Raw genomic sequence first — 24,455 nt, 5'->3', positions numbered from 1 at the left:
TATTCTGTTGTTGATTTACTCTTGTGTTTTGGATCATTGTCTTGTTGCATCATCCAATTTCCATTAAGTTTCAGGTGATGGATCGCAACCCTGACATTCTCCCGTAAAGTACCTTGATACAATTTTGAACGCATTGTTCCCTCAATGATTGCAAGCTGTCCAGGCCCTGAGGCAGCAAAGCAGCCCCAAACCATGATGCTCATTCCACCATGCTTCACTGTTGGGATGAGGTTTTGGTGTTGATGTGCAGTGTCCTTTTCCTCCAAACAAGGACGTGTGCATTTCAAGATTCAAAGTGTATTCATTATCAGCGAATATATATAACCTTGAATTTGTTTGCTTAACAGGCAGTCATAAAGCAAGGAACCCAAAAGAACCAATTAAAAAAGACAAGACAAACCCAATGCCCACAAAGAAAAAAAACAAATGCAAACAGTAGGAGCGAGCAACAACAACAGCAGCATTCTGAACCAATTTGAGTCCTTGGATCCAGATCCCCACAGCAGCTCGGAGTAGGCCCAGAGACCCTATTCATATTAGCAGGGCAAGTCACCGCAAAGCTCGCAGACACAAAGCATAGCAGCCACGGCAATTCCACCAGAAAGTTAAGGACTTTTGTTTTATCTGTCCGCAGAACATTGTCCCAGAAGCTTTGTGGAACATCCAGGTGGTCTTTTGCAAACTTGAGATGTACAGCAAAGTGATTTTTTGGGAAAGCAGCAGTTTCCTCTGTGGTTCCTTCCATGAACTCCATTCTTGTTCAGTGTTTTTCTTATAGTGGACATGTGAACATGAGTTTAGCAAGTTCTAGAGGTTTCAGCAGGTCTTTTGCTGTTACACTTGGGTTCTTTTTCACGCCCTTCAGCACTGCATGTTGTACTCTTGGAGTGATCTTTGCAGATGCCCACTCCTAGGGAAAGTAGCAACAGTACTGAATTTCCTCCAATTATAGACAATTCCTCTTACTTTGGACTGATGGACACAGGTCTTTTGAAATGATTGTGTAGCCTTTTCCAGCTTCATGCATTTTTACAGTTCTTCTCTGGTTCTCTGAAAGTTGTTCCGATCGAGGCATGGTGCACATAAACAGATCTTTCTTGAGAAGAACAGGCTGTCAGTAACATGACTGTGTCTTTTTTATAGGGCATGGCACCTCTACAACCCACACCTCCAATCTAATTTCACTGATTGGAACTCAACTCTAAATAGCTTTTGTAGAAGGCGCTTTTTTGAACCTAGACGGTAATTGTTTAAATGGTGTACTCAGAGAGGAGCAGTGGGCTAAGCACACATCCCTGAGTTGTGCCAGTGTCGATTGCCAGCAAGGAGGATATGTTATTTCCAAACCTCAGATTCTGGTCTTCCAGTTAGGCAGCTGAGGATCTAGTTGCAGAGGGAGGTACAGAGACCTAGGTTCTGTAGTTTATCGATCAGGACTGTAGGAATGATGGTGTTAAACACGGAGCTGTAGTTAATAAACAGCATTCTGACATGGGTATTTGTATTGTCCAGATGAACCAAAGCCAAATGGAGTGCCAATGACATCGCATCTGCTGTAGACCCACTATGGAGATAGGCAAATTGCAATGGGTCTAGGTCCTTGCTGAGGCAGTTCAATCTAGCCATGACCAACTTCTCTAAGCACTTCATCACTGTAGATGTGAGCACTACTAGACAATAGTCTTTAAGGCAGCTCACACTTCTCTTCTTGGAGACTGGCATAATTGCTGCCATTTTGAAGCTGGTAGGAACTTCTGACTGTAGCAATAAGAGATTGAAAATATCTGAACAACCCGCCAGTCGGTTGGCACATGTTTTTAGAGCCTGAGCAGGTACTCCATTGGATCTGCCACTTTGTGAGGTTTCACTCTCCTGAAAGACAGCATAAGCTTTTGCGCCGTTGTCGCCTGCTACAGCCAGCTGGGGAGACGCTGTACACAAGGAAGCAAAAGCGAGGAAAGCACGCTGGTATTCGTGCAAGACTACAGGCAAAACCTCTCAGGCCAGAACTCTGTCAATCGCTAGAAAATAAAACTAGATTCCTTGACTGAGTAAAAATCAGCATGAGATAAGGACAGCTGCGCACTATCCTGAAGGAAACATTTCTCCAGGATAGCACCCCCAAAATGGCCATCCAACTAGATGGTTTCATCTCTCTTCAGGGCGACAGCATTCCCACAGTTTGTATCTACCTTAATAAGAACTGGTGTGTGAACACTTCAGCAGTGATGAGACATTGTTCACCTATGATAAGAGTTCTTAACGAAGTGCAGGCCCTTCTATTTACCAAAGGAGTTCACCGTTATTGCAATTGTGGCTGCATACATCCTCCCCTCTGCTAATGCCAGGGAGGCACTGTATGAGCTCTACTACATCAGTGACTTGCAAACCACACACCCCGATGTTTTTTTAGATTATTGCTGCCAACTTAAATATGGTAAAGTCTAAATTTTGTCAGCACATTGACACATGAGAACACATTAAACCTGGTTTATACCAACATCCCTGGTGCATACAGAACTCTTCCTCCCCACATAGGATTCTCTGACCACTTACCTGTTATGCTAATATCTCTGTATAACAGCCACTGAATAAAAATATCAAACCAGTTCAAAGGGAGACAGAGACCTGGCCAAAAGGAACAAGCTCAGCATTACAGAACTGTTTTGAAAATACAAACTGAACATGTTCAGGGAGGCAACTACCTACAACCCTCACGTTAACATTGATGAATTTGTGAGATCTGTGACTGCCTACACAGAAGTGCATTGAGGACATCACTTAAATATTTCTGTGTCAGGACAAATCAGATGCCCTGGCTGACAGCTGAGGGCTGGAGTTTGTTGAGAGATCAGAATACTGCCTTCAGATTGGGAGATAAACAGCTCTCAGGTCAGCAAGAGCTGCAATTTCCCACGCCATCAGAAAGTCAAAACAGGATATTCAGAGATTTACAACCATTTATGTGACACCAGAGACACGACGAGACATTCTGCATGGCCGTGGCCAATGTGAGGAAGACCGTAGCTAGGGTCAACAGACACAAAGCTGTGGGGCCTGATACACCTGGTCGTGTGCCTAGGGACTGTACCACCCAGTTAACTGAGGCGTAACAGACATCTTCAACATCTGCCTGGAACAGCCCACTGGCCCTAGGGCTTCAAGGCGGCCACCATCATTCCAGTGTCCAAAGTGAGACAATAACAAGGAGTAATGCAGAGAGTATTATGAACAAAGTGGATGAGCTTAAGAGTTGATCAGTACTTGGAGCTATGATGTTGTGGCCATAACGGAGACTGGGATGGCTCAGGGGCAGGAATGGTTACTTCAAGTGCCAGGCTTTAGATGTTTCAGAAAGGACAGGGAGGGAGGCAAAAGAGGTGGGGGCATGGAACTGTTGATCAGAGATAGTGTCACAGCTGCAGAAAAGGAGGAAGACATGGAAGGATTGTCCATGGGGTCTCTGTGGGTGGAAGTTAGGAACAGGAAAGGGTCAATAACTCTACTGGGTGTTTTTTTTTAAAAATAGACCACCCAATAGTATCAGGGACATCGAGGAGCAGATAGGGAGACAGGTTCTGGAAAGGTAATAACAACAGGGTTGCCGTGGTGGGAAATTTTAATTTCCCAAATATCGACTGGCATGTTCCCTAGAGCGAAGGGGTTAGATGGGGCGGAGTTTGTTAGGTGTGTTCAGGAAGGTTTCTTGACACAATATGTAGATAAGCCTACAAGAGGAGAGGCTGTACTTGATCTGGTATTGGGAAATGAACCTGATCAGGTGTCAGATCTCTCAGTGGGAGAGCATTTTGGAGAAAGTGATCGCAATTCTATCTCCTTTACCATAAGCATTGGAGAGGGATAAGTTATTGGATAAGTTACTGACCAACTTAATTGTATTTTGTAAACATACACAAATTTAGAACTTGATGGCGGTAACACACTCAACAAAAGTTGGGACAGAGTTAAAATAAGATTGAAAAGTGCACAGAATATTCAAGTAACACCGGTTTGGAAGACTCCACATTAAGCAGGCTAATTGGCAGCAGGTGAGGTATCATGACTGGGTATAAAAGTAGCGTCCATCAAAGGCTCAGTCTTTGCAAGCAAAGATGGGTCGTGGTTCACCCCTTTGTGCCAAAATTCGTGAGAGAATTGTTAGTCAGTTCAAAAGGAACATTTCTCAACGCAAGATTGCAGAGAATTTAGGTTTTTCAACATCTACAATGCATAATATTGTGAAAAGATTCAGAGAATTCAGAGACATCTCAGTGCGTAAAGGGCAAGGTCAGAAACCACTGTTGAATGCGCGTGATCTTCGAGCTCTCAGGCGGCACTGCCTAATAAACCGTCATGTTACTGTGACAATTATAGTCACCCGGGCTCGGGAGTACTTCGAAAAACCATTGTGACTCAACACAGTCCGTCGCTGCATCCAGAAATGCAACTTGAAACTGTATTACACAAGGAGGAAGCCATACATCAACTCTATGCAGAAACGCCAGTGAGTTCTCTGGGCCCGAGCTCATCTCAGAAGGACCGAAAGACTGTGGAACCATGTCCTGTGGTCAGAAAAAATGGGCGTCGAGTTCTCCGTGCCAAAGATGAAAACGACCATCCAGATGGTTATCAGCGAAAGGTGCAAAAGCTAGCATCTGTGACGGCATGGGTGAGTTGGATGTATGTCAAGGTACCATTGACTCTGAGGCGTATATTAGGATTTGAGAGAGATATATGAGGCATCAAGGCGACATCTCTTCCCGGGATGTCCATGCTTATTTCAGCAGGACAATGCCAGACCACATTCTGCACGGGCTACAACAGCGTGGCTTTGTAGACACAGATTGCGTGTGCTTGACTGGCCTGCTGCCAGTCCAGATCTATCTCCTATTGAAAATGTATGGCACATCATGAAGAGGAGAATCAGACAACGGAGACCACGGACTGTTCAGCAGCTGAAGTCTCATATCAAGCAAGAATGGACAAAATTTCCAATTGCAATTAGTATCCTCCGTTCCAAAATGATTAAAAAGTCTTATTAAAAGGAAAGGTAATGTAACACAATGGTATACATGCCTCTGTCCCAACTTCTGTTGAGTGTGTTGCAGCCATCAAATTCTAAATTTGTGTATGTTTACAAAATACAATTAAGTTGGTCAGTAAAACTATTGAAAATCTTTTATTTGTACTTTTGTCGGTTAAATAAAGGTTCACGTGAATTAACATATCACAGATTTTTGTTTTTATTGCATTTTGGAAAATATCCCAACTTTTCTGGAAATGGGGTTTGTAGTATTAATGGTAAGACTCTTGGCAGTGTGGAGGATCAAAGGGATCTTGGGGTCTGAGTCCATAGGACACTCAAAGCTGCTGCTCAGGTTGACTCTGTGGTTAAGAAGGTATACGGTGCATTGGCCTTCATCAACCGTAGGATTGAGTTTAAGAGCAGAGAGGTTATGTTACAGCTATATAGGACCCTGGTCAGACCCCACTTGGAGTACTGTGCTCAGTTCTGGTCTTCTCACTACAGGAACGATGTGGAAACCATGGAAAGGGTGCAGAGGAGATTTACAAGGATGTTGCCTGGATTGGGGAGCATGCCTTATGACAATAGGTTGAGTGAACTCAGCCTTTTCTCCTTGGAGTGACAGAGGATGAGAGGTGACCTGATAGAGGTGTAAAAGATGATGAGAGGCATTGATCGTGTGGATAGTCAGAGGCTTTTTCCCAGGGCTGAAATGGGTAGCATGAGAGAGCACAGTTTTAAGGTGCTTGGAAGTAGATACAGAGGAGATGTCAATCAGGGGCAAGTTTGGTGGTGGTTGTTATTTTTTTTTTTAGAAAACGCAGAGATTGGTGAATGCATGGAACAGGCTGCCGACAATGGCGGTGGAGGCAGATACAATAGGGTCTTTTAAGAGACTCCTGGACAGGTACACGGAGCTTAGAAAAATAGAGGGCTATGGTAAGGACATGTTCGGCACAGCTTTGTGGGCCCAAGGGCCTGTATTGTGCCGTAAGTTTTCTATGTTTCTGTAACCTGCATCAACAACTACTGCGCAGTTACACTGACCTCAACAATATTGAGGTGCTTTGAGTGGCTAGTTATGCATCTTTCTGCTACATGGGACCCCTTCCAAGCTGCTTATCATTTGTACTGGTCCACTGATGCCATTGCCACTGCACTCCACTCCATTCTGTCCCACCTGGAAAACGGTGCCTCATATTTAGGATGCTGTTAGAAGAGAGTTAGAAGCACCAAGTTTCTGGAAGTGTACAGAATGGACAGTCTCAGCTGGTCATTCAGCACCACCACCTTGTTCAAGAACGCAAAGCAGTGTCTCTACTTCCTGAGGAGATTGAGGCCAGTGAGGCTCTCCTACCCTATTTTAGCCAATTTTACAGGAGCACCATCAAGACTGTCCTAAGCAGCTGCCTCACTGTTTGGTACAGAAATTTCAAAGCATGTCCTGAAGTCCCTACAAAGGACTGCTGAGCAGATCATTGGGGTTTCTCTTCCACCCATTAGAGATATTTATCAGGAGCACTGTGTATGCAGTACCCTTAGCATTGTCAATGACCCCTCCCATCTGTCCATCAATCTCTCTGACCACCCCCCTCACCACCCCACCATCAGGCAAGAGGTACTGTAGCACTAGAACAAAAACTGGTAAGATGGGATAGAGCTTCTTCCCTCAGGCCATGAGACTACTGAACTCCCTGCCAGCACCCAGGCCTCATTACATATGAAACACCAGTAGAGTTATACCGTCAACTTTTCCATTTGTATTGTATATGCACATTATTTGTGGCAATATTACCTTATGTGGTGTAAGTTATATATGCTGCATTGTGCTCACTGGCCCCCAAAGAATGTTGCTTCATTTGGCGGTATACAGGTGTACTGTTGAATGACAATAAACTGAACTTGAATTAGTGTTCAGGAAAGTTGCCTCAGAGACACACTACATAGAATGCAAAGCCTAACCTTTTTGTTAAAAGGGCAAGGCAATTGAATGAGGTGACAGCAGGAGGGACATGGGTTCAATTTTCCAACTGGGGCAAGGCAAATTTTGACAATATTAGACTGTTTGGAGTAGGGTGCTTGCAGACAATAGGATGTCCCACAAGGAGGCTTTTAAAAGTGCGATCAAGAGATCAAGGTTTGGATTAGATTAGATTCAACTTTATTGTCATTCTGCCGAGTACAGATACAAAGCCAATGAAATGCAATTAGCATCTGACCATAAGTGCAAAAGAATAGTATTTTTTACAAAATAATTGCGAATAAAAAGTGCTACAGCATACAAATATAAAAGTACGGAGACAGTCCAATATGGGCGCAATACTGCTTAGCACTGTGATGTGAGGTTCAGCTTCAGGCTATGTCCACACTAGACCAGATAATTTTGAAAATGCCGGTTTCGCGTAAAAACGACAGGCGTCCACACTAGGCATTTTTAAAAATACCTTTGTCCACATTAAAATGGATATTTGGGCGAATCTCTTCCTAATGGGCATGTGCAGGACACACAGAAAACAAGCGAAGAGGAAACGGTATACTTGCTGCGCGTTTGTCCAGTTATAGACTAGAAAAACTTAAAAGGAAATTGCCAAACGAAAGACTTGGTGAGCATTTGTCCAGAAACATTTCCTACAGCCATAGTCTCTTCACCAATGAAAGGGACGACAGCTAGAACTAACTGGATAGGAGGAGAGTAAGAAGTCCATGGTTAGGGTGAGATGCATCCTTGATAATGTTTCTCGCCCTGCCCAGGCAGCGTTTATGGTAGATGTTCTCAATGGTGGGCAATTGGGTGCCGACAATCCACTGGGCAGTTTTCACCATCCGCTGGAGTGCTTTGTGGTCCGATACGGGACAATTGCCATACCACACTGAGATGCAGTTGGTGAGTATGCTCTCAATGGTACAGTGGTAAAAGTCCGTCAGCATCCTGAGACAGAGGTGAGCTTTCTTGATGCTCCGCAGGAAGTAAAGGTGCTGTTGCGCCTTTTTGATCAGGATGGAGGAGTTCAGGGACCAGGTGAGATCATCAGAAATATGGACACCAAGGAATCTGAAGCTTGATACACGCTCCACTACAGCTCCGTTGATGTAGATAGGTACATGAGTGTGGCTCCTAGCATGCCTGAAGTCCACAATAATCTCCTTGGTCTTCTGGGTGTTAAGGGCCAGGTTGTTATCGGCACACCACAGGGCCAGGTGCTGGACCTCGTCCCTGTAGGCCGTCTTGTCATCCCCTCTGATCAGGCCAACCACCATGGTGTTGTCTGTGAACTTGATTATGGAGTTAGAACCATGTACAGGAACGCAGTCATAGGTGAAAAGGGAGTACAGAAGAGGGCTCAGTATACAGCCTTGAGGCATGCCAGTATTCAGGGTGAGAATGGAGGAGAGGTTGTCTAACTTAACAGATTGGGGTCTGTTAATCAGAAAGTCCAAGGTCCAATTGCGGAGGGATGAGCTGATACCAAGCTGGCGATCAGCTTGGAGGGGATCATAGTATTGAATGCTGAACTAAAGTCGACAACAGCATTCTGAAATAAGAGTTGGCGCTGTCCAGGTGGGTCAGGGCAGAGTGAAGTGCCGTGGAGATGGCATCCTCTGTAGACCTGTTGGTGCGATAGGCAAATTGATGGGGGTCCAGGATAGTGGGTAGACAGGATTTCAGATGTGACAGAACCAGTCTCCCAAAGCACTTTGCAATGATGGGGGTGAGTGCCAACTGGGTGGAAGTCATTCAGGCCGGTGGCAGTGGAATGCTTCTGCACTGGCACGATGGTGGCAATCTTGAAGCTTGTGAGGATAACTGCCTGGGCCAGGGACAGATTAAAAATGTCTGTGAAGACCCTGGCCAACTGCCCTGCAGTCTCTGAGCACACGGCCAGGGTCTGCACATTCCATGGGTCTGCACATTAGAGCAAAGGGCAAGGTTTGAAGGATTAGGGAACCCAGGATAACCAGAGACATTGAGGCTCTGGCCAGGAAAGAAGCAGCAACAATGGTCAGTTACAGGCAACAAGTGAGACTCACCTCCGCATCCACTCCACCCCCAAGGTCCACAGGGGATGCAGGAGTATGCTGAAGGAAATCAGCAGGGCAAAAAGGCATTATGAGATGGCTTTGACAGAAAAGATCAAGAATCCAAAGATATTGCTCCAACTATATTAAGGGGAAAAAAAGATGGAGGAAAGAGTGCCCCTTACGAACCAAAGTGGACATACTGTGTGGAGCTGCAGGATACAGGCTAAGTCCTCAATATCTTCCATGGAGAAATACAAACGTTTGTACATGAAGATTTGGGAAACAAAGAAAACCTACAGCACAATACAGGCCCTTCAGATCACAATGCTGTGCCAAACACGTACTTATTTTAGAAATTACCCAGGGTTACCCATAGCCCTCTATTTTTCTAAGCTCCATGTACCTATCCAGCAGTTTCTTAAAAGACCATATCATATCTGCCTCCACCACAGTCGCTGGCAGCCCATTCCACGCACTCACCACTCTCTGCGTAAAAAACTTAGCAGACATCTCCTCTGTACCTACTTCCAAGCACCTTAAAACTGTGTCCTCGTGTCAGCCATTTCAGCACTGGGAAAAAGTCTCTGACTATCCCCACACGATCAATGCCTCTCATCATCTTACAGACCTCTATCAGGTCACCTCTCATCCTCCGTCGCTCCAAGGAGAAAAGGCCGAGTTCACTCAACCTATTCTCATAAGGCATGCTCCCCAATCCAGGCAACATCCTTGTAAACCTCCTCTGTACCCTTTTAACAGGAATTCTGCAGATGCTGGAAATTCAAGCAACACACATAAAAGTTGCTGGTGAACGCAGCAGGCCAGGCAGCATCTCTAGGAAGAGGTGCAGTCCTGATGAAGGGTCTCGGCCTGAAACGTCGACTGCACCTCTTCCTAGAGATGCTGCCTGGCCTGCTGCATTCACCAGCAACTTTTGTGTGTGTTGTCTGCACCCTTTCCATGGTTTCCATGTCCTTCCTGTAGTGAGGTGACCAGAACTGAGCACAGTACTCCAAGTGGGGTCTGACCAGGGTCCTATAAAGCTGTAACGTTACCTCTTGGCTCTTAAACTCAATCCCACAGTTAAATCAATTTCCCCCGGGATTAATAAAGTACGACTATGATTATGAAGGACAATGCACCGTATGCCTTCTTAACCACAGAGTCAACCTGCACAGCAGCTTTGAGTGTCCTATGGACTCAGACCCCGAGATCCCTCTGATCCTCCACACTACCAAGAGTCTTAACATTAATACTATATTCTGCCATCATATTTGGCCTACCAAAATGAACCACTTCACACTTAGCTGGGTTGAACTCCATCTGCCACTTCTCAACCCAGTTTTGCATCCTATCACTGTCCCACTGTAACCTTTGACAGCCCTCCACACTATCCACGACACCTCCAACCTTCGTGTTATCAGCAAATTTAGTAACCCATCCCTCTACTTCCTCATCCAGGTCATTTTTAAAAATCACAAAGTGTAGGGGTCCCAGAACAGATCCCTGAGGCACACCACTGATGATCGACCTCCATGCAGAATATGACCCGTCTACAACCACTCTTTGCCTTCCGTGGGCAAGCCAGTTCTGGATCCACAAAGCAAGGTCCCCTTGGATCCCATGCTGCCTTACTTTTTCCAATAAGCCTTGCATGGGGTATCTTCTCAAATGCCTTGCTGAAATCCATATACAATACATCTACAGCTCTACCTTCAATGTGTTTAGTCACATCCTCAAAAAATTCAATCAGGCTCATAAGGCACGACCTGCCTTTGACAAAGCCATGCTGACTATTCCTAATCATATTATGCCTCTCCAAAGGTTCATAAATTCTGCCTCTCAGGATCTTCTCCATCAATTTACCAACCACTGAAACGGCTTAAAAAAAATTTCCAATACTAGTAGCATTCGGCAGTAATCTGGCACCTGACATAAATATCTCTGGTCAGTCTCCTACAATTTCATACCTAGCTTCCCACAATGTCTTAGGATACACCAGACCAGGCCACCAGGCCCCAGGATTTGTCCATATAATAATACTTTAAGACCAGCAACACCTCCTCTTCTATAATATGAATGTGCTCCAAGGCATCGAACTAAGGAAAGCAATGGCGATGTCTTTGGGATACATTTTAAAAGAGGTGGTGCTAGGCATTTAAAAATGTATGAAGGTAAACACAAGAACATACCAAACAGGAGTCAGAGTCGGCCATCTGGCCTGTCCAGCCTGCTCCGCCATTCAATAAGATCATGGTTCATCTGGCCACGGTCTCATCTCCACCTACCTGCCTTTTCCCCATAACCCTTAATTCCCCTACTATGCAAACATCTATCCAACCTTGTCTTAAATATATTTACTGAGGTAGCCTCCGCTGCTTCATTGGGCAGAGAATTCCACAGATTCACCACTCTCTGGGAAAAGCATCCCAAATCTACTCCGCTGAATCTTGAGGCTATGACCCTAGTTCTAGTAAATGGGTGATGTATCCCAACTCTCTGCTTTTTATTAGTTAACCAATCCTCTATCCATGCTAATACATCACCTCCAACTCTATGCATCCTTATCTTATGGATAAGTCTTTTATGCTGCACCTTATTGAACACCTTCTGAAAATCCAAGTAAATAACATCCATCTCTATCCACTGCGCTCATTATATTGTCAAAGAACCCCAGTAAATTTGTCAAACAGGATCCCCCTTTGCCGAATCCATGCTGCGTCTGCCTGACGGGTCCATTTTTTTTCCAGATACCTATTTCTTCTTTAATGATAGCTTCAAGCATTGTCCCAACTACAGATGTTAAACTAACTGGCCTACAGTTACCTGCCTTTTGCGTACATTCTCTTTTGAACAGTGGCATGACATCATCGTCTTCCAATCTGCCGGGACCAGCCCAGAGTCCAGAGAATTTTGGCAAATTATCACCAAAGCCTCCACTACAAATTTTGCCATTTCTTTCAGTACCCTGAGATGTATTCTATCAGGACCAGGAGACTTGTCTATCTTCAGCCTCACAAGTTTGCTCAGCACTACCTCTTTAGTGATAGCTATATCAACGTCCTCACCTCCCATCGCATCCATAACATCTCTCTTTAGCATGTTTGACGTGACCGCCACTTTGGAGATTGACACAAAATAGTCATTCAAAGCCTCTGCCATTTCCTCATTACCATAAGACATAGGAGCAGAATTAGGCCATCTGGCCCATCAAGTCTGCTTCGCCACTCAATCATGGCTGATTTTTTAAAAATCTCCTCCTTGTCCCCAGTTCCTGGCTTCTCCTCATAACCTTTGATGCCATGTCCATTCAAGAACCCATCAATCTCTGCCTTAAATACATCCAATAACCTGCCTCCACAGCTGCATGTGGCAACAAATTCCACAAATTCACCACCCTTTGGCTAAAGAAATTTCTCCGCATCTCTATTTTGAAAGGGCGCCCCTCTATCCTGAGGCTGTGCCCTCTTGTCCTAGACTTCACCACCATGGGAAACATCCTTTCCACATCTACTGTTTAGGCCTTTCAACATTCGAAAGGCTTCAATGAGATCCCCACTCATCCTTCCGAATTCCAGCAAGTAAAATCCCAAAGCCATCAAATGTTCCTCATATGACAACCCTTTCATTCCTGGAATCATCCCTGTGAACCTCCTCTGGACCTTCTCCAATGCCAGCACATCTTTTCTAAGATGAGGGGCCCAAAACTGTTCACAATACTCAGGGTGAAGCCTCACCAGTGTCTTATAACGCCCCAGCCTGGGATATTACCCAATACCAATTCCCCCTTCTCGCTCTCAAAGGGACCTATGTTTACTTTAGACAAAATCCTTGCCATGGTAGCTAGAGAAGAAACTATGAGAGCCATGGCTGATATATCTGCATCATAGTTAGCCATAGATGAGGTGCTAGACTGGAAGGTAGCTAATGTTGTTTCTTTATCTAGGAAGAGCTACCAAGAAATATCTGGCAATGATAGACTTGTCAGAACATCTATAGTAGGCATGTTACTGGAGGGGATTCTGAGATAAAGTATACACAGCTAGAAAGACAAGTGTTGATTAGGGACAGATAGCATGGCTTTGTGTTTGGGAGATCATGGCTTGTGGATTTGATTAAGTTTTTTTTAAAACCAAGTGAAGAAGTCGATGTGGGCAGGGCAATAGACATGATGAATATGGACTTTAGCAGGGCCTTTGATAAGGTTCTATATAATAGGCTGCTGTAGAAGGTCAGGTTGCATAGGATCCAGGGAGAGGTAATTGGACACACAACTGGCCTGATGGTAGTAGGAAGCAGAGTGTGATGGTGAGACATTGTTTCTCTGAATGGGGGCCCATGACTAGAGGTGTGCTTCAGGGGCTGCTTGTCATCTGTGTCAATGAGTTGGATAAGAATGTAGAGAGTATGGTTGGTGAGTTTAAAAACAGCTGGTATTATAGTCAGTAAAGATTATCAAAAATCAGAGTGGTATCTTGATCAGATGGGTATGTGGGCAAAGGAATGTCAAATGGAATTCCATTCACAAGTGTGAAGTGTCGCACTTTGGACCTTCACAGTAAATGGTGGGGTCCAAAGCGACCTTGGAATACAAGTACATGGTTCACTGAACGTAGAGTCACAGGTAGACAGGGTGGTGGACACTGGCCTTTACAAGACAGGGCATTGAGTACAAAAGTCAGGAGGGCATGTTATGGTTGTAACATGACGATGATGAAACCGGAGTACTGTGTTCAGCTTTGGTTGCTCTGTCATAAAAAAAACATGCAATTAAACTGAAAGCAAGTGCAGAAAAAATTTACAAAGATGCTGCCAGGACTTGAGGAACAGTTATAGGGAGAGGACTTTATTCCTTGAGGAGAGATCTAGCAGAAGTGTATACAATCACGAGGGCTTAAACAGGATGAATGCTCTCAGCCCTTTCCCCATGGTTGGTGTATCCAGAACTACAGGGCATAGGTTATTTCCTGGCATAATTTACATATTACTATTTAATTATTTATGGTTTTATTACTATTTAATTATTTATGGTGCAACTGTAATGAAAACCAATTTCCCTCGGGATCAATAAAGTATGACTATGACTATAAATGTAAGACGGGAAAGATTTATTAGCAATTTGATGGGCAACTTTACCTGAGGGTAGTACAAATATGGACAAAGCTGCCACAAGAAGTGGTTCAGGCAGATACAACAACTTTTAAAAGACAGTTAGATGGGTACATAGATAGTTATGGGGCAAACACAAATGGGACTTGCCTGAATGGATAGCTTGGTCGGTATGGAACAATAGGGCTGAAGGGCCTGTTTCTATGCTGCACGATTCTGTCAACTTCAGGTAGTGCCCTGGTGCTGGGCTGGTGGAAGTGGTGAAATAAATAAAAAATATTAAGAATTTTAGAAATGGTAGCTATATTTAAAGTCACCTGGTCCAGATGAAATGCATTCCTGGTTGCAAAGGGGCTTAAAATAATCTGACAATTCTCTAGACCAGGAGCTCCCAACCTTTTTTATGCATTGGACATTATTAAGCAAGGGGTCCATGGACCCCAGGTTGGAAATCCCTGCCCTAGACACAAAGAGCAAATAACATCTATTATCAAAAATCATAAGGATGTATGAGACAATTACAGGCTCGTCAGTTAACTTCAGTTGTGGGAAAGTGCTCAGTCAAAAATAAAGAAAATAAATGGCACTTGGAGAAATGAGTTAGAGTCAGCCATCATGGATTCGTCTTTGAATGGGTTTTCTTTGCCGAGTGAATACGTAAGCGGAGATTGCAGCAAAAGTCATCTACATGAGGCAATTAACATCAAGTCATTACAGCTTCTGGAATAAAGGATAGGAATTTAGCTCAACGACAGAAAGCAAGAGTGATGGGAAACAGCTATTTTCCAGACTGGAGGGCAGAAGCTAGTTGCCCCCGAGTCAATGCTTGGACCAATGCTTTCATAGTAGTCTCTTAAATACAAGTTTGCAGGATAAAAATAATATTTGCACAGTGTCAGTGGAGGTGTAGATTTGGGAATGATAGATTACAAGACAACATAAATAGGTGGGCAAACAAATGAGATGAAATTTAATAGGGAACTGGTAGAGCTTGTGAAATTTTTTGGTGTTCATCTGGCGGAGAATCTCACCTGGTCCCTCAACACCAGCTCCATAGCAAAGAAAGCCCAGCAGCATCTCTACTTTCTGCGAAGGCTGAGAAAAGTCCATACCCCACCCCCCCCGCCCATCCTCACCACATTCTATTAAGAGCATCCTGAGCAGCTGCATCACTGCCTGGTTCGGAAATTGCACCATCTAGGATCGCAAGACCCTGCAGCGGAGGTCAGCTAAGAAGATTATCAGGGTCTCTCTTCCCGTCATTACTGACATTTACACCGCATGCTGCATCCGTAAAGCAAACAGCATTATGAAGGGCCCCAAGCACCCCTCATACAAACTCTTCTCCCTCCTGCCATCTGGCAAAAGGCACCGAAGCATTCGGGCTCTCACAACCAGACTATGTAACAGTTTCTTCCCCCAAGCCATCAGACTCCTCAATACCCAGAGCCTGGACTGATACCAACCTACTGCCCTCTACTTGCATATTGTCTTGTCATGCCTGCACTGTTTTGTGCACTTTATGCAGTCCTGGGTAGGCCTGTAGTCTAGAGTAGTTTTTGTGCTGTTTTACATAGTTCACTGTAGGTTTTGTATTGTTTCATGTAGCACCATGGTCCTGAAAAACGTTGTCTCGTTTTTACTGTGTACTGTACCAGCAGTTATGGTCGAAATGACAATAAAAAGTGTCTTGACTTGACTTGAAAAAGAACAAGGAGAAACAATGTGAACTAAATGGTACCATTCCAAAGGGTACATTGGAACAGGAGGATCTTGGCACACATGTGTATGTCTCTGAAAACGGCAGGACCCCGTTAAAGAGAAATTGGTAAAGCAGATGGATTTTGGGCTTCAACAGAAGGGAGTGTGACTGGATCTAATAAACAACAGTTTCAAAGCCTCAAAAGGTGCACGAGAGGACAGAGAAACAGTTGATGCCCGTGAGGAAGGATTTTGTTAAGGTTGGCTGAGAAGACCCAGTGTGCCCTTCTTGGAGCAAAGGAATTTGAGTGTATCGAATGAGGATAGTGAAAGATCCAGAAAGGGCAAATCTGAGCTGATAATTCAAAAACCAAGTCAAAGATACTGGGGAGTATTGGGAAAAACCTCTATCATCTGGAAGTGACTGCCTGGTCACAGCATTCAAAAGGGAATTAGCCAGGAGCTCGAATGGAAGTAATTTTTCAGTCTACACTGAGGAATGTGACCTACGGGACTATACTAAAGAAAGCAAGGATTTGATATGCAAAGCTGTTCCTTAATAATTCTTCAGCATTACCCTGGTAATGTGTACCGAATTCCTTCCAACTTGTGCTCATGCAGAATTACAAGTACAATGACTAGGAGTAGCATACTGTACGCACACAAGATCCATTAGGCTGCACCTTTTAAATCTTGTAAATCACAAGCTTGCTCTTTTTCCAAATTCACCCTAACTCCTATTCAAAACTTTGAACCTCCATTGTTTAACAGCATTTGAAACATTGAGAAAACAATCATGCTCCCAGCCTTTTAGATGTGAAGTACATGGCCACTCATTTTCTACAATTTATCCAATTATCACAGTGTTGCCCATTTATTTAACATCTTTATAATTTAATGCTTTTATTACACTATATGCCAGCTATCTCTGTGCAAAGATAGGTACATGGACTTTCTATCCCATTTTCTAATCCATTTGTCAATACTAGAAATAGATACAGGCCTGTTTGCTTACAGAATGTGGTAATCACTTCCTGTTAATACCCACCCATTATCTGTCTGCTGAAACTTAGTCAAACAGCCAGAAATCATTAAAGAACTGGACAGAGTACAACACTGCAAAAGTATGGTTCAATACAAGACAGCAGCTAAAAATACAAACGTGCTTTGGATTGAATGTCATCCTCTTAAGACATAGCTGGAGGAAAGTACAGATCCTCCAAAGATTACAGCATATTAGTCTGACAACAGACTGAGGGGCAGTATACTGAAGACAAAGGATAGAAGCCTTAAACTGATTTAGAAACAAGTGTGCAGCAGAGTTTGAAGATATCGCTAAAGACATTTTGGCCAACTGGATGGACAAAGGCAGAACTAGACAAAGTTAGTCTGAACGAGCTGGGCAATGGCGAGCAACCACAAGGGCTATAGTGGAGTAAAAGAAGCCAAATCTAGGGTGCATCACAACCTGGTATGGAAGTTGTCCTGCCCATAGAAACATAGAAAATAGGTGCAGGAGTAGGGCATTAGGCCCTTTGAGCCTGCACCGCCATTCAGTCTAATTATGGCTGATCATCCAACTCAGAGCCCTATACCTGCCTTCTCTTCATACCCCCTGATCCCTTTAGCCACAAGGGCCATATCTAACTCCCTCTTAAATATAGCCAATGAACTGGCCTCAACTGTTTCCTGTGGCAGAGAATTCCACAGATTCACCACTCTCTGTGTGAAGAAGTTTTTCCTAATCTCCATCCTAAAAGGCTTCCCCTTTATCCTTAAACTGTGACCCCTCGTTCTGGACTTCCCCAACATCGGGAACAATCTTTCTGCACCTTGCCTGTCCAATCCCTTTAGGATTTTATACATTTCAATAAGATCCCCCCTCAATCGTCTAAATTCCAATGAGTATAAGCCTAGTCGATCCAGTCTTTCATCATATGAAAGTCCTGCCATCCCAGGAATCAATCTGGTGAACCTTCTTTGTACTCCCTCTATGGCAAGGATGCCTTTCCTCAGATTAGGGGACCAAAACTGCACACAATACTCCAGGTGTGGTCTCACCAAGGCCTTGTACAACTGCAGTAGTACCTCCCTGCACCTGTACTCGAATCCTCTCGCTATAAATGCCAGCATACCATTCGCTTTTTTCACCGCCTGCTGTACCTGCATGCCCACTTTCAACGACTGGTATATAGTGACACCCAGGTCTCGTTGCACCTCCCCTTTTCCTAATCGGCCACCATTCAGATAATTTGTTTTCCTGTTTTTGCCACCAAAGTGGATAACCTCACATTTATCCACATTAAATTGCATCTGCCATGAATTTGCCCACTCACCCAACCTATCCAAGTCACCCTGCATCCTCTTAGCATCCTCCTCACAGCTACCACTGCTGCCCAACTTCGTGTCATCTACAAACTTGGAGATGCTGCATTTAATTCCCTCATCTAAGTCATTAATATATATTGTAAACAACTGGGGTCCCAGCACTGAGCCTTGCGGTACCCCACTAGTCACTGCCTGCCATTCTGAAAAGGTCCCGTTTATTCCCACTCTTTGCTTCCTGTCTGCTAACCAATTCTCCATCCACATCAATACCTTACCCCCAATACCGTGTGCTTTAAGTTTGCATACTAATCTCCTGTGTGGGACGTTGTCAAAAGCCTTTTGAAAATCTAAATTTACCACATCCACTGGTTCTCCCCTATCCACTCTACTAGTTACATCCTCAAAAAATTCTATGAGATTCGTCAGACATGATGTTCCTTCACAAATCCATGCTTACTTTGTCCGATGATTTCACCGCTTTCCAAATGTGCTGTTATCACATCTTTGTTAACTGACTCCAGCATTTTCCCCACCACCCATGTTAGGCTAACCAGTCTATAATTCCCCGGTTTCTCTCTCCCTCCTTTTTTAAAAAGCGGGGTTACATTAGCCACCCTCTAATCCTCAGGAACTAGTCCGAATCTAAACAGTTTTCAAAAATTATCACTAATGCATCCACTATTTCTTGGGCTACTTCCTACTCTGGGATGCAGACCATCTGGCCCTGGGGATTTAGCTGCCTTTAATCCCTTCAATTTACCCAACACCACTTCCCTACTAACATGTATTTCCCTCAGTTCCTCCATCTCTCTAGACCCTCTGTCCCCTACTATTTTTTGAAGATTATTTCGTTCTCCTTAGTGAAGACAGAACCAAAGTAGTTATTCAATTGGTCCAAGACCGGAAGAAGCTGCAGAAGATTTGTGAACACAGCCCAGCACATCACACAAACCAATCTTCCATCCGTGGACTCACTTTACACTGCACGCTGTCGGAGCAGTGCTGCCAGGATAATCAAGGACACGACCCACCCAGCCAACACACTTTTTGTCCCTCTTCCCTCGGGGAGAAGGCTCAGGAGCTTGAAGACTCGTATGGCCAGATTTGGGAACAACTTCTTTCCAACTGTGATAAGACTGCTGAACGGATCCTGACCCGGATCTGGGCCGTACCCTCCATATCCGGACCTGCCTCTCATTTTTTTTTTGCACTACCTTACTTCCCATTTTTCTATTTTCTATTTATGATTTATAATTTAAATTTTTAATATTTACTAATTTAACTATTTTTAATATTTAAGATTTGTAGTCCAAGGAGTGGGAAGCGCAGAATCAAATATCGCTGTGATGATTGTACGTTCTAGTACCAATTGTTTGGCAACAATAAAGTATAAAATAAGAATAAAGTGTCACTAATGTTATCACAAAGGATGCCAGATGTGACCGATTAAGTCACTTAGTGCTGTGACAAAGCCACAATTCCAACTGAAAATCCAAGATATAGATTCAGAAAGTGAAACAAGAATGAGATGGGGATATAATTTATGTCAATAAGAATATCTTTGAAGAGGAGCGTAAGAATAGTAGTTCCTAGAGACAAGTCAGAAGGAATAATTCAATGAGAAATACAGATCTCAGAAGCAGAGGGCATCTCCCATGTAATCTGCTCACTTCTAGCAAAGTAAGATTCCAACAATTCAGTATCTGCTGGTTCAGATATCACTATGGCTAACCATTTGTCCAACTGGTTAGTCCAGAGTGAAGCTAGGGGTCAGAGTGCAGGACAAAGGGCTAGGAAAATCGAGGGTCAGGAATGTGGGTAGCTTTGAAGCTAAGTCAGGGTCCAGAGCATCTGTGTTTTAATTTGTTTTGACATACCAGGTTATATTTCCTGCTCCCTTTAATTTGCCGGAAAACTTACTATACTGCAGCATAACACATTTAATTTAAAGTGAAATAAAAGTTGCAATGGCCTATTAATAGGAGTGACATCAACAGCCTGGAAAATCTGATAATCCATCATCAAAATCACAAGGATGTCGGATCATAGGAGTTTTGCTGTATTTGCTTTCTCTATATGAATTTAAAGGAGACTAGTGAAATCACATCAGGATGCAATTTACTTGAGATGGGAGACTGAAATGATACCAAGAATTCTATCACAGAGGGAAGAGAAAGGAAGTCTTTCAAAAACAGTCCTAGTGTGAATTGAAATGGGAAACTGAAACTATCATACAGAGAAATAGTTACAAGTGGGGAAAGAGACCAAACTATTATTCGTTAAGACAGGCCAGCTCACTACTGTAATGGTTAAATGTGGAATGAATATCCAGGTTGAGATGACATAGACCAGCCAATTCCAGTCACAAATGAAGTAACCAGCAGCTACTACCACAGGAATGCAGACCAACAGGCAGAGGGAGGAGAGAACAGAGACGTGTGATTGATGACCCTCTGTCCTGCCAGAGGGAGGAGGGAATAGAGGGGTGACTGCTGACCCTCTCTCCTGCCGGAGGGAGGAGGGAATACAGAGGGGTGATTGATGACCCTGTCCTGCCAGACAGGGGAAGGAATAGAGAGGTTTGATCGCTACCCACCTCTCTGCCAGAGCAGGAAAGGAATAGAGAGGAGTGTGATTGCTAACCCACTGTTCTGTCCATTGGTAATGGGCTATGCACAACAGAAAATAAACTAGTCTACAATTAGACCTGAGCGATGCAATGGTAAGGAAGTTCTGAGAAGAACGTACAGCAGTTATGAGTGGTTATACCCCATTCAGTATCAGAGCTGGCTTGCAAATCCACCTTATTTGACCACATTTCTTCATGTCCTTTCAATCGCATTATCAAATCAAAGTTCCCCATCTGCAACATCCCAGTAGACCAGCACACATTCCCTTTAGGAAGATAATTTCAAGTGGATCTGATTAAATTTTAACATTTGGGGGTTCCCACACTAGAAAGTTTTCACTTTATTAGCTGACTGAATTCCTGAATCAATTTAAGTCACCCACAATCTCCAAAACGTGAGGGAATACAAAACTGAGCAAAGCTCTGGTGAGTGTAATCTTCACAGCAGCAGTGACACAAGCCTGTTAGTGAATGCTAAGACAATCTGTGTTCTCAGGGAATTCAACTCTGCTTCAGTGACACAGGTTACTGATAGTTGTGTAGAATTTGTGATATACATTCCAGAACAAAGTCATACTGCGGAACGTTAATAGAGAAGTATGGGAAGAGGAACAGAACTTTGACGGTAGGAAAAATCCACATAAATCCCAATTCCAGAACCAAGAGTTATGGCATACAATGATCACATTGCTGAGCATTAAACCTTCTACCTGTATTTAAGATGAGAAATTAAACTCGTTTAGAAAATCAAAGCACTGGAATGCATGAAAAATGGCACTAATGTCACTAAGACTTTGTTCTTCTGAATCAACAGATTGCAAGAAGCTTCAAACAATAACTAATTAAAAATTCTAGGTAAACTAATAAGATTACAGCTTGATAAATCTCAAGAGCATGCTCAAAGTGAAATAATCAGCAGGTATACTGAACACATTGTAATAGGAACTATCAACATTCTTTTGATTCTGGACAGATAAAGAAAGAGCAAATGTAACACCACTCTAACAAAGGAGATAGAAAATATAGATCAACATGAGGAACCAGTTAGGGGAATTGCCATATTGTGTGAAATATGAAAAAGTTAATTGATACGAGGAAAAAGTGTGCATAAAACAACAGAATTCAAAGAGTTTGAACTTCAGAAAATAGGCTCTTCAATTCCAACAGGTGATACTAAGAATGGTCAAGGGAAGAGCTGACCAAGGAAAACACATGGAAAGTTACAATGTATTTTGCTGGCTTTATACAACACCCTATACAAGGTTGATTGTCAAGTTTAGAGCACAGAATTAAAGGCAATAACCCAACAAGCATTGAGAGTTTGTTATTGGGCAGGACCCAGCAAAATATGAACAGGCTGGCAATCTGCCACTGTGGGGTACTGAAATTGGTATTGTGCCCAGTCCATGAACAACACCACACTATTCCTCTTCTGCACTCTTGCACTATACTGTTGCCAAAAACAACAAATTTCATGACATACATCAGTGACTATAAACCTGATTCTGACTATCGTGAATTTGACTGAAGGGCACAAACATCATATTTCTAAGTTTGTTGCTGATAATAAACTGGTTGGGAATGTAAGAATATAATTAGATTACAGGAGATATACAATGGCCGAGTGAGTAGGCAAGAACAACACAAACGCAATAATGTGTAAATATGCGAAGTACACAAACAAAAGCATTGGATAAATCGATATCCAAGGGATCCATACACAGAAATCACTTAAAGCTTGCACAAAATATACAAAAAGCAATTAAGCAGGCAAACAGCATGTCGGACTCAGGATTTACTGTTATTACATTGGCCTAATAGCACGTCCTGGAGAACCATTTCCAGGTTTGGTTACCTAACCCAAAAGGATACATTTACCACAGAACAAAGATTCACTAGGCTATTCCTAGGAATGGAATGTCTTCGGGGGGGGGGGGAAGAGGAGAGAAGATAAGAGGGGAGAAGGAGATCAAGAAAACCAGACCTGAATTCCCAGAATTAACAACAATGGATCAAAATGAAACTTTAAATTCTTACAGGGAGGATATTTCACAGTCAAGGAGGTATAGAATAAGAGGTCCCAGGCTTAGAGTAATCACAGGACTGAGATATAGAGAAATTCCTCTAGATAATGATGAATCTTTGAGAATCTCTACCAAGGGATCCACCTAGGGCCAGCAGATTTCTGGATATCATGCAACCAAGGAACACGAAAAATGCTGCTCAGGTCAAAGGTCAGCCATGATCTTCATTAATGGCAGAACAGGACAAATAGACTACCACTACACTCATCTATTACATACAAAGCAACTTGACAGATGGACTATCATACAGAGAAAATGTGTAGCAATCACACTGCAACCAAACAGAAAAGCAGAAGAATAATTTTGAGAATTAAATGCTGGTGTTCAGAGAGCCATGTGTACTTCTACAATAAACAAAGTTATCATATACAAACAGCAAGTAATTTGCAAAACAAATCAAACTGAAAACCTTTCAGGAAAGTAGTCTCACTGCAACTTGCAGGGGTCTTGCTCTATAACTTCTTTATTTAAACAGTGCAGCAGAGATTAGCAGGACTAACCATGAGATGGAGTTGATATTAGAAACTCATTGAGTATAACAGACCAGAACTCAATGAAATTTATAAGAGTTAGGAAAATACATCAAATGCGTCCAGCAATGCGTTTGTATAAAAAAAACACAAGTGTACAGCTATTTAAAGCACTTCTCAACCCACCACTAAAAAATGACAAATTTAAAATCTAGCATATGCCCTGATAGGAGGTCACCTCACTGAAGCTGAGAATTCAGAGAAGAGCTTGACAGGGCCGATTCAGTCAGCATATATATTTATTATGTTCAGGATTATAGGTACGACCACTTCAAACTGACGAAATATTAAAACAAAACAGAATCATCAGAAACTATTTGCCTGCAAAGCAATGAGAGGAAGGCAAGTTTATTGGTGGACAAGGTAGTTTTGTTAAAAAGTTACAGAAAGCAGATCGGATAATTGAAGCAATACCATTGTAGTTGTGATGTTATTAAATGAGGGGGTGTATAGCCTTACTTAATTTAAATTTGAAAGTGATCTTAAGACTAACGCCCTCGGTGCATCAGCGCTGTCCAGATGGCTGCAAATGACAAGATGGTTCGAGTCGCCATGGTTACTGATCAGTATGAACCTGCAGGCCAGGCGCTGAGCCACGGCCTCGGAGCCAGCGTACGCCCAACCCGTCAAACCCCAGCCCCGTTGCCGGCCCGCCGGGCAGCAGTGACGTGGCTGGCAGCTACCAATTCGGCTCAGACGCGCCCTGTACTCAGGTCAGCCGGCCGAGTCGGGCCGGTGCCCCGACAGGCCTCACCACGCGGCCGTCAGCCAGGTCGCTGGCCCCGGGAATGGCCGCATCCTGAGCCACCTACCATTCTCTTCATGGGTGAGGCTGCAGAGGTGGCTCCGCGTGGCCTTGAGCCATCGACGTGGTGCGCGGGCGGACGGCGCTGGAGAGTCCCAGGTGGTACGGAGTGCCAGGCCCGTGGAAGCCGCCACTTTCATAATGGAGTAACTCCGACTGACGCCCGGGCGCCTCCGCCGCGAACGCTCATCATGTGACGAGCGCGTGGAGAGGGGCGGGGCGG

At 43.7% G+C, this 24,455-nt stretch overlaps 1 protein-coding gene across 3 annotated transcripts in view; it reads right to left on the bottom strand.

Moving 5' to 3' along the window:
* trpm7 (transient receptor potential cation channel, subfamily M, member 7) overlaps nucleotides 1–24,429 on the bottom strand; it is a 149,466-nt gene extending 125,037 nt beyond the window's left edge. For all 3 annotated transcript variants that reach the window (XM_063066289.1, XM_063066292.1, XM_063066291.1), the window contains exon 1: nucleotides 24,240–24,429. In XM_063066289.1, coding sequence (XP_062922359.1) covers nucleotides 24,240–24,251 — 12 coding nt within the window. In that variant the 5' untranslated portion in view covers nucleotides 24,252–24,429. The remainder of the gene's footprint in view (nucleotides 1–24,239) is intronic.
* Between the last annotated feature and the right edge of the window lie 26 nt (nucleotides 24,430–24,455).

The sequence above is a fragment of the Mobula hypostoma genome, chromosome 13 (assembly GCF_963921235.1).
Source record: "Mobula hypostoma chromosome 13, sMobHyp1.1, whole genome shotgun sequence".
Lineage (NCBI taxonomy): Eukaryota > Metazoa > Chordata > Chondrichthyes > Myliobatiformes > Myliobatidae > Mobula > Mobula hypostoma.
Note: the sequence above shows the minus strand (reverse complement) of the source record. Positions and strands in the feature narration are given on the sequence as shown.